Genomic DNA, 14327 nt, shown 5'->3' on the forward strand with positions numbered 1-14327 from the left:
GGTTCAGGTGAAATTACATGTCTTGGGTTGGTGGCTTCCTTCTGCTGGGATGCAAATAGCTGCCTGAAAGCAAAAGTCCCGCGATCTCTGGTGAGCTTTGTCATTTGCAGCTAGAGATGTTGCACCCTTCAGCAGCTCAACTTGCCTCTGCCTCTGCAAATGGCTTTCCCTTGTGATTCTCCTTTTTTTTCCTTTACGCATTTGTACAGATACCCGCAAGTGCAAATTATACAAAGAGAAGGATGTAAAATTACAGATTCTTTCCATAGGGTATAGGTATCTTCCTTTAATGCTTTTATGACTAAACTAGTTTATTTCAGTATATTTTAGCTCAAAACCAAATTGAGTTTAAATTCCTTAAACTAAAATTCTACTTTCAAATCTTCTGGCAAACCTATGGCAAATCTAACAGTTCCATGGTTACACACCAAAATCAGTGACAATTAAAGCTATTTTAAGTTGAGATGATGTCCAAGTTGGATTGTTACACAAAGGGTGATCCAAACTCCTGAAAACTAGGTCAGATAGAAGCATAACATAATTGCTTCTGTCTTCCTCTCTAAAGCTTGTAAGGTTTTGTAACTTTTTATTGGAAACCTGAAAATGCTGGTAGAAGGGTTATTAACCATTCCTTTTACTGTACCGTATCTTATGCAAACTGTAATCCCCTCTTATGAAAGTTAAGTGATTTTCTTTAAATTTAGAGCGACAGTGCGTTGCTCTTGAACTGAGTAAGAGCTAAGCACACTTGCCAAACAAATACCATGTTGGTTTATTTAGAAGACTAACAGGTTAGGTACCTTGTTAAAAATCATACAATGAAAATCTTTGCTGTTGTCTCTGAAGGATTGGATTAAAACTTAAACTGAATATTACTTGTGAAAAATAACTGTCTGGGGTATACATCATTATTTTTCTTTGTTTCTGCTTGATTAGCCCAATTCCATTGACGAGTTCAAATAACCATTCTCCTGAGTAAAACTTGCTCCTTTTTTTTTAACGCCTGCTATTAAAGAGAATCAGTTACCTATTTCAAATAAATAAGATCATGCCACTGTGGGTAATCTGATCAGCAAAAGTGATGAAAAATATGTTTTACAGTTCTTAAAAACATTTTTGGTCTGTTACTTAAGACATAATGAGAGGTTTTCTAGTTCTAATTGAAGTCCTTGTGTATAGCTTATATAAAGTAGTAATAAAGTCCCTGTATATGCTGCTTTGGGTGTGGGGCTTTTTTGCTTTGGTTTTTCTTGTTAGTGTTTGTTTGCTTGGTTTTTTTAAGATACTTTCCATGGGTCTTAATTTTTTGCTTGAGTGATGTTTGTACTATTAAAATAGTTAATTTGAAATTCCAAATCCCAGACCCACTCTTTCTGCACAGCACAGTCAAATTTTGTTAATATTAGTGTAAATAAAAGCCTCTTTTGTTCTATTATTAATAGAGCAGTAGCTTTTCTTGCAACCTCATTGTGACTTTTAAATTTTTAAAATTTTTGTTTTTCAGATATAAAGCCAGCTAATGTGTTCATTACAGCTACAGGGGTAGTAAAGCTTGGAGACCTTGGACTTGGTCGATTTTTCAGCTCCAAAACCACAGCTGCACATTCTTTAGGTAAGCTTTCTCTGAGGTACAGGTGTTGGGGAGGTGGATTTTTTTAACATGGTGGAAATACTGTGCCCACTCATGAGGAGGAAGAAAACAGCTAGGTCGAGCTAAAGCTTTTCTTAAATAATAAAAAAATAATGGTCAGCACCATGGACAAATAGAGAAAAGCTTAACACTGAGGTGTCACTTTTCAGCAGTACAGCTTGTTGTTCAAATGCTAGGAAAAAATAAGACCAATAATACAGATGCATTTTTTTAAAATTCATTTGAACTTTAATCAGTGTTGAAAAGAATCTAGTAATTCTGTGTGCCTGTATGGGTAGCACTGATGACATGTTGGTCATATGCTTTGAAAGGGCTAACAGAGGAGCTTGCCTGTTTCAAGGTGGAGTTTCTCAATATAATTTAAGTCAAGGAGAGATCAGAATTAGGCTTTATGAACCATAAAGACTTTAAAAACAAAACAAAAGCAAAACAAACAAACAAACAAATCCCAGAAAACTTATTTTTATAAGAATAGAAAAAAAATTTCTGAAATGCCCAGTTATTCTTTACTAGCACATAAAAAATAACATTGTTAACTTTTTCCAAACAAAATTTTCATATAATTTGCATCTTTTGAGTGACATGTGGAGACTAGAATGATTAAGAAGCCTTTAGAGAAGAAAAAGTAAAAATTTGGCAGATATTTTAAGGTTAAATGTAGCAAATGGACAAATGACAGACTCTAAGAGGATCTCTGTAAAAAAGAAAAGCCTTGTAAATAGAGTAGCATCTGCTTTAAAGAGAAATGTAAGAATCGGTGTTTATAGTATGGTGATGTAGATTTTTTTTTTTAGCTAAGAAAAAAATTCTTTTCCCCTGCTGAAGTGGCTATGTTTAGTGGTTGCTGAATTCAAGTGTGTTCACTGACTGCAAAGGGTGTGAAATGAACTTTTAGACCCCTCAAGAGCAAGGCAATAGATGGCAGCATCCAGAATTGTCTCCTGTTCCTTGTAAAGGGTATTGAGGCAGGCAGAGCACCTTGAATACAGAAAGGTAAAATCAATTCAAATGCTGCATAGTGTGAATTTTTAACAAATGACAGTGACAATTCTGTAATTAGGCATTTGGATATTTTTTTTTATTTAACAAGAGTGCATGGTAAGGAAAATAAAGAAAGCCAAGAATGGTTAAGTAATACTTACAATCCCTGTCTTAGGGCCATGAGAGGACACACAAAGAATTGTGTTTGCTCAGATGCTGATGTTTCTAATTAGACTATGAAATATCAGATTTCTTGGATTAAAATATGCCATATTTATCCCCAACTCGTGATATAGCTTTATTTAGATAGTCCCAGTTATCAGTACAGTGTGGAAAAAAGGAGAGGATTGATGTCCAGCATGTTTGTACCACATTTGAGGTGTGGGCAATACTAGTGTTAACAGCCCAAGAAAACTATTTTAGAAAGGAATTTTTTTATACGATCCTTACTTCCCTGTCTTCCAGAAAGCCTCCAGTCACTCTTTTGTGCTTTCCTATTTTTATCACGTTTGGTGCATACTGATACTGGTGTAGTCAAAACCATGCGTTAACTGCTGATATCTTAGTAGGTCTGAGGTGAAACTCAGGCGCAGGTGTGCAATCTTGCATTAATAAAAAAGAGAGAGGAAGAGACAGAGGAGAAGCAGTGAGACCAGACTGGAAATGTGCTTGGGTTCCACATCGAAGTTCAGACATAACCCTAAAGTTCTGATAGTAGTTCATGGCACAGTGTGTTATATAAAGTGCTGATATTCGTGCTGCCATCATAGCCCAGTGGCCATCTCTGGCAGCACTGTGGAAATATTATTTGTCATAGTTGGGTCCTGCTACTGCCTGCAAATGGAAGAAGGATGTAAACGAGCAGTGTAAAGAGGGAGCTGCTCCTGGGCTGTATTTGCAGGAAGCTGTAGATCCTAATCTGTGGGTAGGAGCACACGAAGAAGGCAGAAGTCAGTTTTGAGGGTGGGAGAGCTAGACTTTTGTTCTGAGACAGAAGTCAGGTAGTTAAAGATGAACAAACTACTTCAGCCCTGTGTTATTTTGGCTCATTGCAGGGGAATGGTTGCAAAGGGACTGAAGACTGAGCTAGAGTTAAAACCAGTGTAAAACCCCCAAGCCCTTTAAAGCTCATCTCTTACAAATGCAAGAGTCATCCAGAGAGCGGTGGGGGTAGGGGGATGGAAGCTTTGTTTCTAATGTTGGGTGCTGTGTCTTGGTAGAGGAGCTGTTGGTTTTTTTTTTTCTTTTTTCCCCATCTCCTCTTTTCCCATTTCCTTCTTAATTATGACCTAATGTCAGAATTCAGCCTAGGAGAAAGGTTTTGTTCAGCTGTTAACTTAGGCTACAGTGGAGACAGTGACACACTGATTTATCATGTCACTAGCAGAGACCACTTTTTAAAATTAATTTCTCATGCAGTTTCTGTTGCTGGTTTTCCTGAAATTTCTTTCAAAGTTGTATCTTTTTATGATTCTATAAACCTTTGGTGCACAAACCCCAGTGAATTACAAACATATTATGTGTCACAATTTATACTTGTTTAGAGGCTTTATAAAAATTTCAGTAGCAAACTAGATTCAGGCTTTCAGAAATAAAGAAATGTATTAAAATTTTCATTAGCTGCAGCTTCTAACTGGTAATTATGGATAATACTGATTTAATTAGAGTACTTGCTGATGGTCCGTTTGAAACAAATAAATACTGCACTGGACAGGATTTCTTAATGTTCTTAACTCTTTCTATACAGACTTATCAAAACAGTAGAATTTTCTACTGTGGCATGTATATACCTTTTTGAAAATAGAAAATCTTTCTTCCAAAAATGCAAAGGAAATGGAGGCATTTCGTACTGTTGATTCAATACAAACTTGACAAAATTTCTTTGTTTCAGAAGACTTTACATTAGAAAGGGGACGATGATCCAAGAAAGGCTTCTTACTCCTTTCCCTATGACTGTGTGTGTTAGGGTTTTTTTTGTTGTTTTTAATGGCTGAATGCCAGGCCTTATGCTCTTTGATGAAACAGCAATTCTAAGGGCAGCTCATGGAAATGTGCATTTTTTTATCTTTAGCAATTCAGTGGATTTAAGGATAGTCCATATATTAGTATTTCAATTACCAAAAAAAACCAAACCCCAAACCCAACAAAACCAGTTCTCCAGTGTGGTTTTGCTAGAGGTCTGCACAGCATGCTGTCCAGGCAGAACATGATGTGAATACCTTCTTGGAGGGCAAAAGAGCAGATCTGCAGTCTTAGAATGCTTGAAAGCAAAGGATCATATGTGTTGAATTCTGGTGTTTCTTCTGTGGTTTGACAGCTTCTGTCATTTCCATGGTACTCCTGTCCCCAGCACAAAGCTATGTTATGAGGGATTTGACTGTAAACTCATGCAGGTTGTGGGGAATAAAATACCTTGTAAAAATGTGTGCAGATACTCTCCTTTCCTCTTACATATGGTCTGTAACCCAGCAGAGGGTGTCAAAGCAAGTGCTGAGGTGGTGGTATGCAGCACCATTTTGCTGTGAATAGAATAAGCTCCACTTTCATACTCTTAACCAAACTGTTCTGAGAACCCACACCCTCAGTGTACAGGAAGGCTAGCAGAAAAATCTGCAGCTGATTCATTACAGTCATCAAAGAAGCTGTATTAAAACAACTCTTATTGTATGTACAAAACCCTGAGATCTTTTACAGTAGTTTGAAAGCTGAAGGTAAATTATTGTGATGTTACAATGCTACATTATAAAATAACCCAAGATATCTATAGATTGATTTCTGCAGTTAGACTATTTGCATAACGTAGGCTAGGTTGCAGAATTACTTTGGATAAGTGCAGTATTTTAGGTCCCATATCTGTAGTTGAAGATGAGCCTATGACTTAGAAATCTCCTACACCTATATTAAAATAAATAAGTAAAAAACAAATTATAGTTATGGAGAATTTTTTGTGTCAGTGGTTGGTTACCCTCGCTGGTCCATAACTGCAGCTTATTTGTAGCTTTGTCTGTCTTCAGCATCAACCATTCATCTTGTTATGCACTTGCATGTTGTATTGAACTCTGTATTATAAAATTCTTGTGATCTCATGAAGTCATTCATAAACCATATTTTTTGATTACTTAAATAAATTGGGCCTTTTTTTAAACTGAAGTCTTGTTTTGGAATTCTTCAAAAATCAGAAGAATTAATGAAGTGATTTTAGCCCACTTCCTGAACTCTGGTAGTTATGTATTCCAATGCATGGAATTTCAATAATAATTATATGGCCTTTTTGAAAACTAGTCTTTTAAATACCTGAATTAGGCATTACATTGTTTTGTATAAGTAGTATTAATATTTACCAGGCAGATTTTTCTCCCAGCTTAAAAATGCTTGATAGTACTTAGAGCTAGTTACTGTATTTCATTCAGCTCCTTGATGCATTGTTGGTTTTTAAGTGAACACATTCTCCTCTAACTCAGCTGCAGTGTGAGTTATGTGTTTATGCAGGTAATGAGACGGACTGTTTATGTCATAACTCCCTTTTTCATAATAGTTTCTTTTCCTCTGATCCTTCAGATCCAGCTTTCTGCCCCTAATAGCCACCATTTCCATTATGTCTGTTGCCTCTCCCAATAGTAGAAAGCTTGTATAAAAAAACAACACTTTCTGGATCTGCGGCATCTTTAAAGGGAGGGAGTTCCAGAGCAGGAGCAGATTCTGAGGAAGCAGTTTACTTGACCCAGGCCATTTTCAAGGATATTACTGTTCAGACTTGCAGGTTATCCAAGATGTGCAAATGCAGTGAACAGAATGCTAAAGTTACAGATTTTGTTCTTAAAAACAGAGGCACCTTAATATGTTACGTCTTTGTCTTGTATTATCCCACTTCTGTGTCTCCAGATGAGTAAAGAAAATCACATGTCTTTATAGTATTGTGATGCTGTATTTCACTTAACAGAAATAAAAATAATGATCCAGGAAGGAAATGTAACATATAATCACATCTAGTAGTTGCTTGCCAGCAGTACAGCTATGTACCAAGGTTGCTCACTGTTTTAAAGAATTGTTGCAATGCCTTCAGTAGTTCCTGAATGTCAGAATAATGAATCTTTTCTGTCATGTTCTGTTAAAAACAGTTTACAAGTAGTAATGATGTCTAGATCTTCAAGTTGTTTTTGTGATTCAATGACTAACATAACTGTAATTTCAATTCCTTTCACTTGTTGGTCATTGGGGTCTTCAGGTTGTATTGCAGTTAAGGTGTTACACTAGGCTAAATGCTGTAAAATGATAGCATTTTTTCTCCTTTTCACTATCATCAATCTTTCACAGTCATATTGGACCCCTAACGTATCAGCAGGCTTCCCAGAGCTACTGGTTAAAATTACCTTTGCTTTTGGTAAACTCTGAACCTTCAAACCTCTATTTTCAGCTGCCCCCTGTGGATTCTGTGAAGCCTCTTTCTGGCACGTTACTCACTACCAGCTATTTACGTGATGTCTCAGAGTAGCAAAGGCAGTGCTGCTGTAACCAGCTAAGAACCAGATTACTATTAAACTTGTTTTTTGTTAGATGAATTCTGCCAACAAAGCATCAGAATACACTAAACCAGTGCATTAATCAATGGATGCAAAATGCAGCTGAAAGTTTTCAGAGGTGTCCAAGCTCACAAGTCCTTGGGGTAAAAAAAAAATAAAAAAAAAAAATTCAAGAGCGAAGTACAACAGTAAGAATAATAAAAATATGAAAGCTGTGTGATGCCAAATGTTGTTTAATTACAGTCTCCAATTTTAAGATAGCTGTCATTAAACACCCATTAAACTACCACTGTTGATACATTAGAGTAACAGAGTTGCTTCTGGGTCTTCTGATGCTATTTTGGTGTTACACTCCACCCATCTGGGTGCCTATTCTTTCAGAGGGAAAAGACCTTCTTGACCATTACTCTGTGGTTGGTTAATACAAACATCCCATGAGAGTAAATGGTTTTCACAATACTCCATCATTTTGAGTTGCCTTTCCCCAGCCTTTCTCCTTTTAAGCTTTTGACCTCAGTTCAGAGCTGCAGTGATTCCTCAGGCCAGCGCTAAGGGAGCCTCTGGGGAAAGGGGCTGCAGCACCCTCTCTCTCCCAGGGCTGGAAGTCTCTCCCAAAATATTTAGGGGGCCAAATGCATTGTAGGATGCAATATGGGACCTCTGCTCTTGCCATATCCATTGGAGAAGCACGTTCTCAGTTTATATTCATTTGGAATTTTGTTTTCAATATTGTTTGCCAAGAAGATGAATTGAAATTATGGGTTACCAGCAGCAGTGGCCTGACGTGGGATAAGGTGGTACTGGGTTTCCCAATCCCAGCTGGGCCTTTCAAGTAGGAAAGTACTGCCCCAACCCTCTGCACCTTTGTCCCTAAGAAAGTGTGACATAGTTTGAGATGTCAGCCTTTCTAAAAGATAGGGCACATTGTCAAAGCAAACCCCTTAACTTTTGGAAATGATTAGAGTAAAATTATTAATCTGATTAATTAAAACTATTATTAACCTGATTATTCAGATTTGGAATTACTTACCTATTCCCTATACCTCCATTTCCCATATCATACAGAAATGAATTCTGAATAGATGAGGCTAGTTCAGAAGTGTGGGAGTGATATTAGATTTTTGTGTTAAGTAAAATAGTGTGAGGTTCATACTCTTAGTTTTCGTAGTTTGCAGTGAGAATGCTGATTTTAATCTCTGGCTGTGTTGCAAGATGTTTAGTCTCAAAATAAGGTCAACCTGTATTGAATTGACAGAATTCAGTTGGTTTTCATCATCAGGATTCAGTGTTTAAGAAAATATTTCACACAAATTTGAAGTAAAAATCTACATAGATATGTGACTCTTTGACGTTAGGCAGTCATTTTGGGAGGATATAAGGAAAAAGTTCAGAGACAGTGCACCAAAATTGCCACTACTGTTATTTTTCATAACTTCTCTTTTTGTTGATCTGTCACATATGAACCCATCACTTAGATACTATTTTTTTTAATGGCTTTTTTTACAGAGCTGAAAATTCTCAGAATTTCTGTCTTCCAAGTAACTTGTGACACAGATGGGTAGGGTCTAATTAAAATAAAGGGGAGAGATGTCTTTGGGTATCCAATGTAAATTTGCTCTGGGACAGTCCTAGTAAATGCTGCTTTTCAAGAGCAGACATCTCCAGAGCCCACAGCTCTGAGGCAGGATTAAGCTAGGACAGCCACAGATTAGGGAGCTGAAAAGTCCTTGCAGAGTCTAGTCCTGCAGCAGATGGCCGAGTCGCTCATAGGAGCCTCGGCTTCTTCTGGGCTCACAGGTTTTCCTGCCTTCCTCTTTGGGAAGCTGAAGATACTGGATTTCAGGCTCAATTTTAGTTTCAGATAGTCAAACTAAATTGTGTTTATTAGTTTCAAAAGCATATTTTTCAGATTAGGATAGTCTCAAAAGGAAGAACAGACAACTCATTTAAAAAAAAAAAGAATTCAAGCAATGGAAGAGACTTTCTAGCTGTTGTTATTTCCAGCCACAGTGGTAACAGTTTGGAAAGGAGCGGGGATGTGTGTGTGTGCATGTAGTATGTTCCCTTGGTTGTCTGCAGAAGAAAGCAATTGCTTTCAAGCTTCTTTAAAAGCAAAAGTCAGAAGTATTCTACAACTGAATAATTCTGGTAATTAGATATCAGTAGTGAAAATAAAGCTGCATTGGATGAAATAGATATCTAATTAATGTATATTTCTAGCAAACTGAAGAGTCATAAGTATGAATTGAAACTATATGTGTAGCAAAATGAGAAATATAGAAGATGCAAAATGTTTTTCAGCCAGAAAAATGTACTTTTACAACTATATAACAACAGAAATTTTCATTCAAAAATACTTGTGTATTTATTGCAGTTGGTACACCTTATTATATGTCTCCAGAGAGAATACATGAAAATGGTTACAACTTCAAATCTGACATCTGGTCTCTAGGCTGTCTTCTGTATGAGGTAATATTGATATATACAGTGAACTTAATAATACTGTTGTGGTCCACCCGTGCCCCCCCCCACCCTTCCAAATGTATTAAGTTCTGTTTTAGGATCTATTTCTATATTTTTGTTGTTTGTGTGTAGCATTGTGGAAAAGCTACTTTTCAGCTATTATGCCTGTTTTTAATATTAGCAATAAGAACTCTTAACTTCAGCATGTGAAATACTCTCTGTGTGTTGCTCAAGAGTTGCCTTTTACTGGGCTTGCTACAAAGATTTTACAGCAATTTGTTGAAGATTGGCCATAACTGAAGGATTAATAAATGAATAATGGCAAGTATATGTAAAATTGTTCTAGGTATTTTAATGGCCTATGCTGATTATATGATTTTGGTAATAAATGCATTGAGAAATAGTAGGACTGACTTGAGTATGCAACTAATGCTTTCAAAAACTGCAATATAGTTATCAGAAGTAAAAAAATAATAAAAAAAAAGGGTTACTGTGTCCTTATTCCTACTAGTCTAGCTTGGATTAACTTTGAAGATAGTGACTTCTGTTGCACAGACATGTAATTTTTCTACCCTTTCTTCTCCTCCAATTGGTTAAACTGTAGTTATTGGTTAACTTCTGTATTCATATAGTCAAGATGGGTAGGTGATGCATAATTTTAAACGATACTGTATTCTGAGAAAATAAAGATATAGGGCAAATTGAAATGGAGGCAAATGAAGGTGTGAAGAACAGGTAGGCTTCTAAGGCAACTATATCTTCAAGGTTCTTTGCATATCATTTCTTGATCAAAAGACTAAACACTTGTGTTGAAGGATGCTGGAAAAAAATTTCGTTCCATCAGCAATGGCAGTGAAGTCTTTCTAGTCATGTTCCAGATAAAAATATACCCAACTCACTCTTCGTTTATCTACAAGCCACCTGCCTCAGTGAGTCAGCAGAACTCATTTAACACATACTCAGTAGGATCGGCACCTCCTGTTATTTTAGGATTTTGTAGAAAACATTGTCTGCCTGTTAAAGTTGTGTGTTACTACTAGGTGAATTGTCTCCAGTAATGGTAGTTTACATTCTATCACTAACATGTTGCTTCAAATATTAAAAGGGCAAATAGGTGCTTTGCAATTCTGCAGAGCTTACAGATCTATGTATAGCTGTTGCTTCTAAATCTTGGGGACAATTCACAGGAATGAAGTCTGATACTTGATATCAAGTATTTAGAAGTTTAAATCCTGAACTGAAACCTAATCCCATATTGGGATTCCTTAGTACTGACCATGGCAAGTGCCATTAATTTCAGTGCTGTACTTTACACACTTGCACAAGCAGGAGCCTGAAGATAGCATAAAGGTAGATAAGGATTTTTTAGTATTACTACTCCTCATTGGTTTTCTTGGGAATTTTTTAAATCTGGAAACAAAAAAATAAAACCCTTGAATAACTAATTATTATATAAAATAAACATATTTTAAGGTTAATTTTTCTTCTGTGTTACATGAATAAAATTACTGGATAGAAATCAATAGGACTTTTCTAAAGAAGGCTTGGGGGTTTTTTTGAGCTTGCTGGTTTGATGCTGGTATAGTATGTTAAACATCTATGGGAATATTAAACTTTTCTTTGATCTGGTAAGTAATTTCAAAATAGCTAAATATCTTAATTCCGTTGATTAACTCAGCATCTTTAAATACCATTCTCCTTTTATTTATTTTAGAACTTTTACCAGGATAGTATTAAGTTGATATGGTGTTGTGTTTGGGTTTTTTTTCCTTATTGGAAGAATAAAGTAATTATTAAGATACTTACTGTTGATATATATTATATAGCTACAGTATATGGCAGTGTCTTCAACTATAGCTTTTAAATTTTTCTTAAAGGTACATTTATCCCATTTAGTTAATTCTGCAACATACCAGATGTTTGTGGTGGGTGGGTTTTGGTGGGGTTTTTTTTGTTGTTGGTTTATTTTTTGTTGTTGTTGTTGTTGATCATTGAGATGTAATTTTGAAATTTTAGATATAGTAAACTCAAAATACGTGCTTAGCATTTTTCTCTTTTTTTTTAATTATTTGAAAGTGGTTATTTAAGGTTCTTTAAGACATGTGTGTACTAATGCATGGTATTTTTATTATCCGTGCAGTTTTCTGCTGGGCATCTTTTTGTGATATGTCTATTGCTTGCAGTTTAGCATGTTTTATTATATTGACTTCATGTTGGTATGTGTTCATATGTGCTCTGGATTCTCTCCAGCTTAATTGGAGAAAAGCCGTGGCATGTTTATCACTTCTCAGTAAATGCTTAATTGCTGCTAAACTCTTTTCAGTTATGTTTTAATTTAAGTTTAGACTAATTTGCTCTAATGTATGTTGTTTTTAAAAATTATTATTTCTAACCTATATTACAGTCTATTATTCAATGCTAACTATGTGGCCAGTAAGATTTTTAAAAGTCTATTTTAAAGTCTGATTTTTTTAGAGCCCCAGGTATTTCTGAAACCTCAAAAACACTACCACTGGAGTTTTAATTGATATGCAACAAAGTAGACTTTACTAATTAAAATCAAGATGCTGTGCTTTTGCTACATGGACCTTTACATGGAAAAGTAGGTCTTACACATTTCCTTTTATTGTTCAGCGTAGCAATTGCATCCTTACAGGGTTGTAGGTTGGTGGCTTACAGTTCAAAAAAAAAAAAAAAAAAAAGGGAAAAAAAAAGAGAGAGAGCGAGCTGCCACCAGCCCCGAAGACAGACAGTGGGCTTTCGTCCCTCAGACACCCCCAGAATACTAATCAGGAAAGTCAGACCCTGGAGGTCAGGGAGCAAGTCAATCATTCTAGCGATCGTCTCAGTGTGGAGGATCAAATTAGCCTGAAAAATTCAGCTGCTGGGAGGAGAGGGCGAGCAGCTGTCAGGGGCAGCAGCGAGATGCACTAATGAACCAGATGAATAGTGCAAAAGCTTGAAAATAAAAACAGGACAGTTGACATTTTTCATCTGTCAAAGCAGGAGATGCATGAAAATATAGTATTCCTGTTTTAACTCCTTAGGGGACATTCAGAATTTTTTTAACACTCCGCAGTTTTCAAACAAAAGTACTTTTTAATGAACACCTGGAGTACAAAAATTAGTATCTTTGCATTTATTTAGAATTTCTGCATGCATACAAACCCTGCAGTTGATTTTTCTCTCTCTTTTTTTTTTTTCTTTTCTTTTTCGGTCTTTAGCTTGCATTTTTAACATTCTTTTTAAGGTAAGAGACAATGTCATGTAAATCCAAAAAATTAATGTTTTGGTAATACAGAATATTTGGGAGGAGTATAGGATGGAACTGTAGTATAGTATTTGTTCTGGGAGCTTTAAGATTATTTATTCTTACTTGACAGTAATATGGAAAAGTACTGAACCACTTGAGAGCATTTTAATCAGATATAAAGTAAATGTAAGAGAATTTCGGTAATTTTCTTCATTCATTTTCCCCCAATGATATTGGTGCTTAGACATGAAAGAGTTAAACAGCTATCTGGAAGACCACAAGACAGATGAGAGCCATTTTCAGCTTGTCCTGTCCCTGCTGAAGCTCACTGAGTAGCACAGCATGGACTAGCGTGTTTCACACACACTCTGCCTGTCTGGGGAATGTACACATTGTCCTTCCAAAATCAAACTTATTAGCACATGTAGAAAAGGGTGACTGACTTTGGGGCACCACTGCACTCAAAGCAGCATTCGTGCTGCTGCAGTTCAAAGACTTAGAAGGCTTTGAACAGAATGGAGAGATTTTAAATGAATTTTAAAATTTGTAATCCTGCTAACCATAGCATTTGTTTTCACCTTAAATGTCAAGTTGTAACACTGTCTGGAAATAAAGCCTAGGTTTACTAATGCTGGTTTTAAGCTGATGATTTATATAAGTGCTCTCCAACAGATAATCTTATATAGTTGTGGGTGCCACTTCTGATGACATTTTGGGATATTTTTTTTAAAGCATTTTTTAATAACGTACTGAATTAGGAAGTTTTTGGGGTTGGGTTTTTTTGGAAGTATAGACATTACCTCTAGTTTTCTTGCCTTAAAAAAACCCCCAACTGTATCAAAGTCTAGTGTAATAGCTATGGAAGGTTACAAAATCTACTACTGTTATCCAGCATTTTCAACATATGGTATTGCTTTAGATCAGGTAATGTTTTCAAATAAATTATATGTTTTCTTCCAAAATTACATTATGGGGTTGGGGGGGTGTCTCCCTTGTGGTGCAAGGACTCTCCACACTCACAGCAGTATCGGAAACTACTCAGTTTCTCCTCATACTCTATTAATAAAACTTTAATGTTATACAATTCAAATATTGCAATATAAGGATTGTGACAGGTATGACTGTACAACATAGAATAAGTACACACACTGATTACAGTAATAGTTTTGGAACTTCTGTTTTTAGCACTGTCGCACTTGTAAGCAGGGAATCAAAAGTCGTTAAAAATCACTTGATATGTTAGTATTACACATTTTATGACAAAACAGGTTTACTTAAAAACACAGAAGAAAACTGTACATTCTCTTTAAACAGATGGCTGCACTGCAGAGTCCCTTTTACGGTGATAAAATGAATTTGTACTCCCTGTGCAAGAAGATAGAACAGTGTGACTACCCACCTCTCCCTTCAGATCACTATTCAGAGGAAGTAAGTAATTTTCCTTTTTATGGGCTAGATC

General features: G+C 36.0%; 1 protein-coding gene across 7 annotated transcripts in view; it reads left to right on the forward strand.

Moving 5' to 3' along the window:
- The window catches only part of NEK7 (NIMA related kinase 7), a 90927-nt gene that overhangs the window by 51250 nt on the left and 25350 nt on the right, over positions 1 to 14327 (forward strand). For 5 of the 7 annotated variants that reach the window (XM_069789379.1, XM_069789381.1, XM_069789376.1 and 2 more), the window contains 3 exons: positions 1505 to 1612; positions 9527 to 9621; positions 14183 to 14296. In XM_069789379.1, the coding sequence (XP_069645480.1) occupies positions 1505 to 1612; positions 9527 to 9621; positions 14183 to 14296 (317 nt within the window). Of the gene's footprint in view, positions 1 to 1504; positions 1613 to 9526; positions 9622 to 12839; positions 12866 to 14182; positions 14297 to 14327 lie in introns of all 7 variants that reach the window. The other 2 variants (XR_011325805.1, XR_011325804.1) reach the window with 1 other exon arrangement.

The sequence above is a fragment of the Haliaeetus albicilla genome, chromosome 8, assembly GCF_947461875.1.
Source record: "Haliaeetus albicilla chromosome 8, bHalAlb1.1, whole genome shotgun sequence".
NCBI lineage: Eukaryota > Metazoa > Chordata > Aves > Accipitriformes > Accipitridae > Haliaeetus > Haliaeetus albicilla.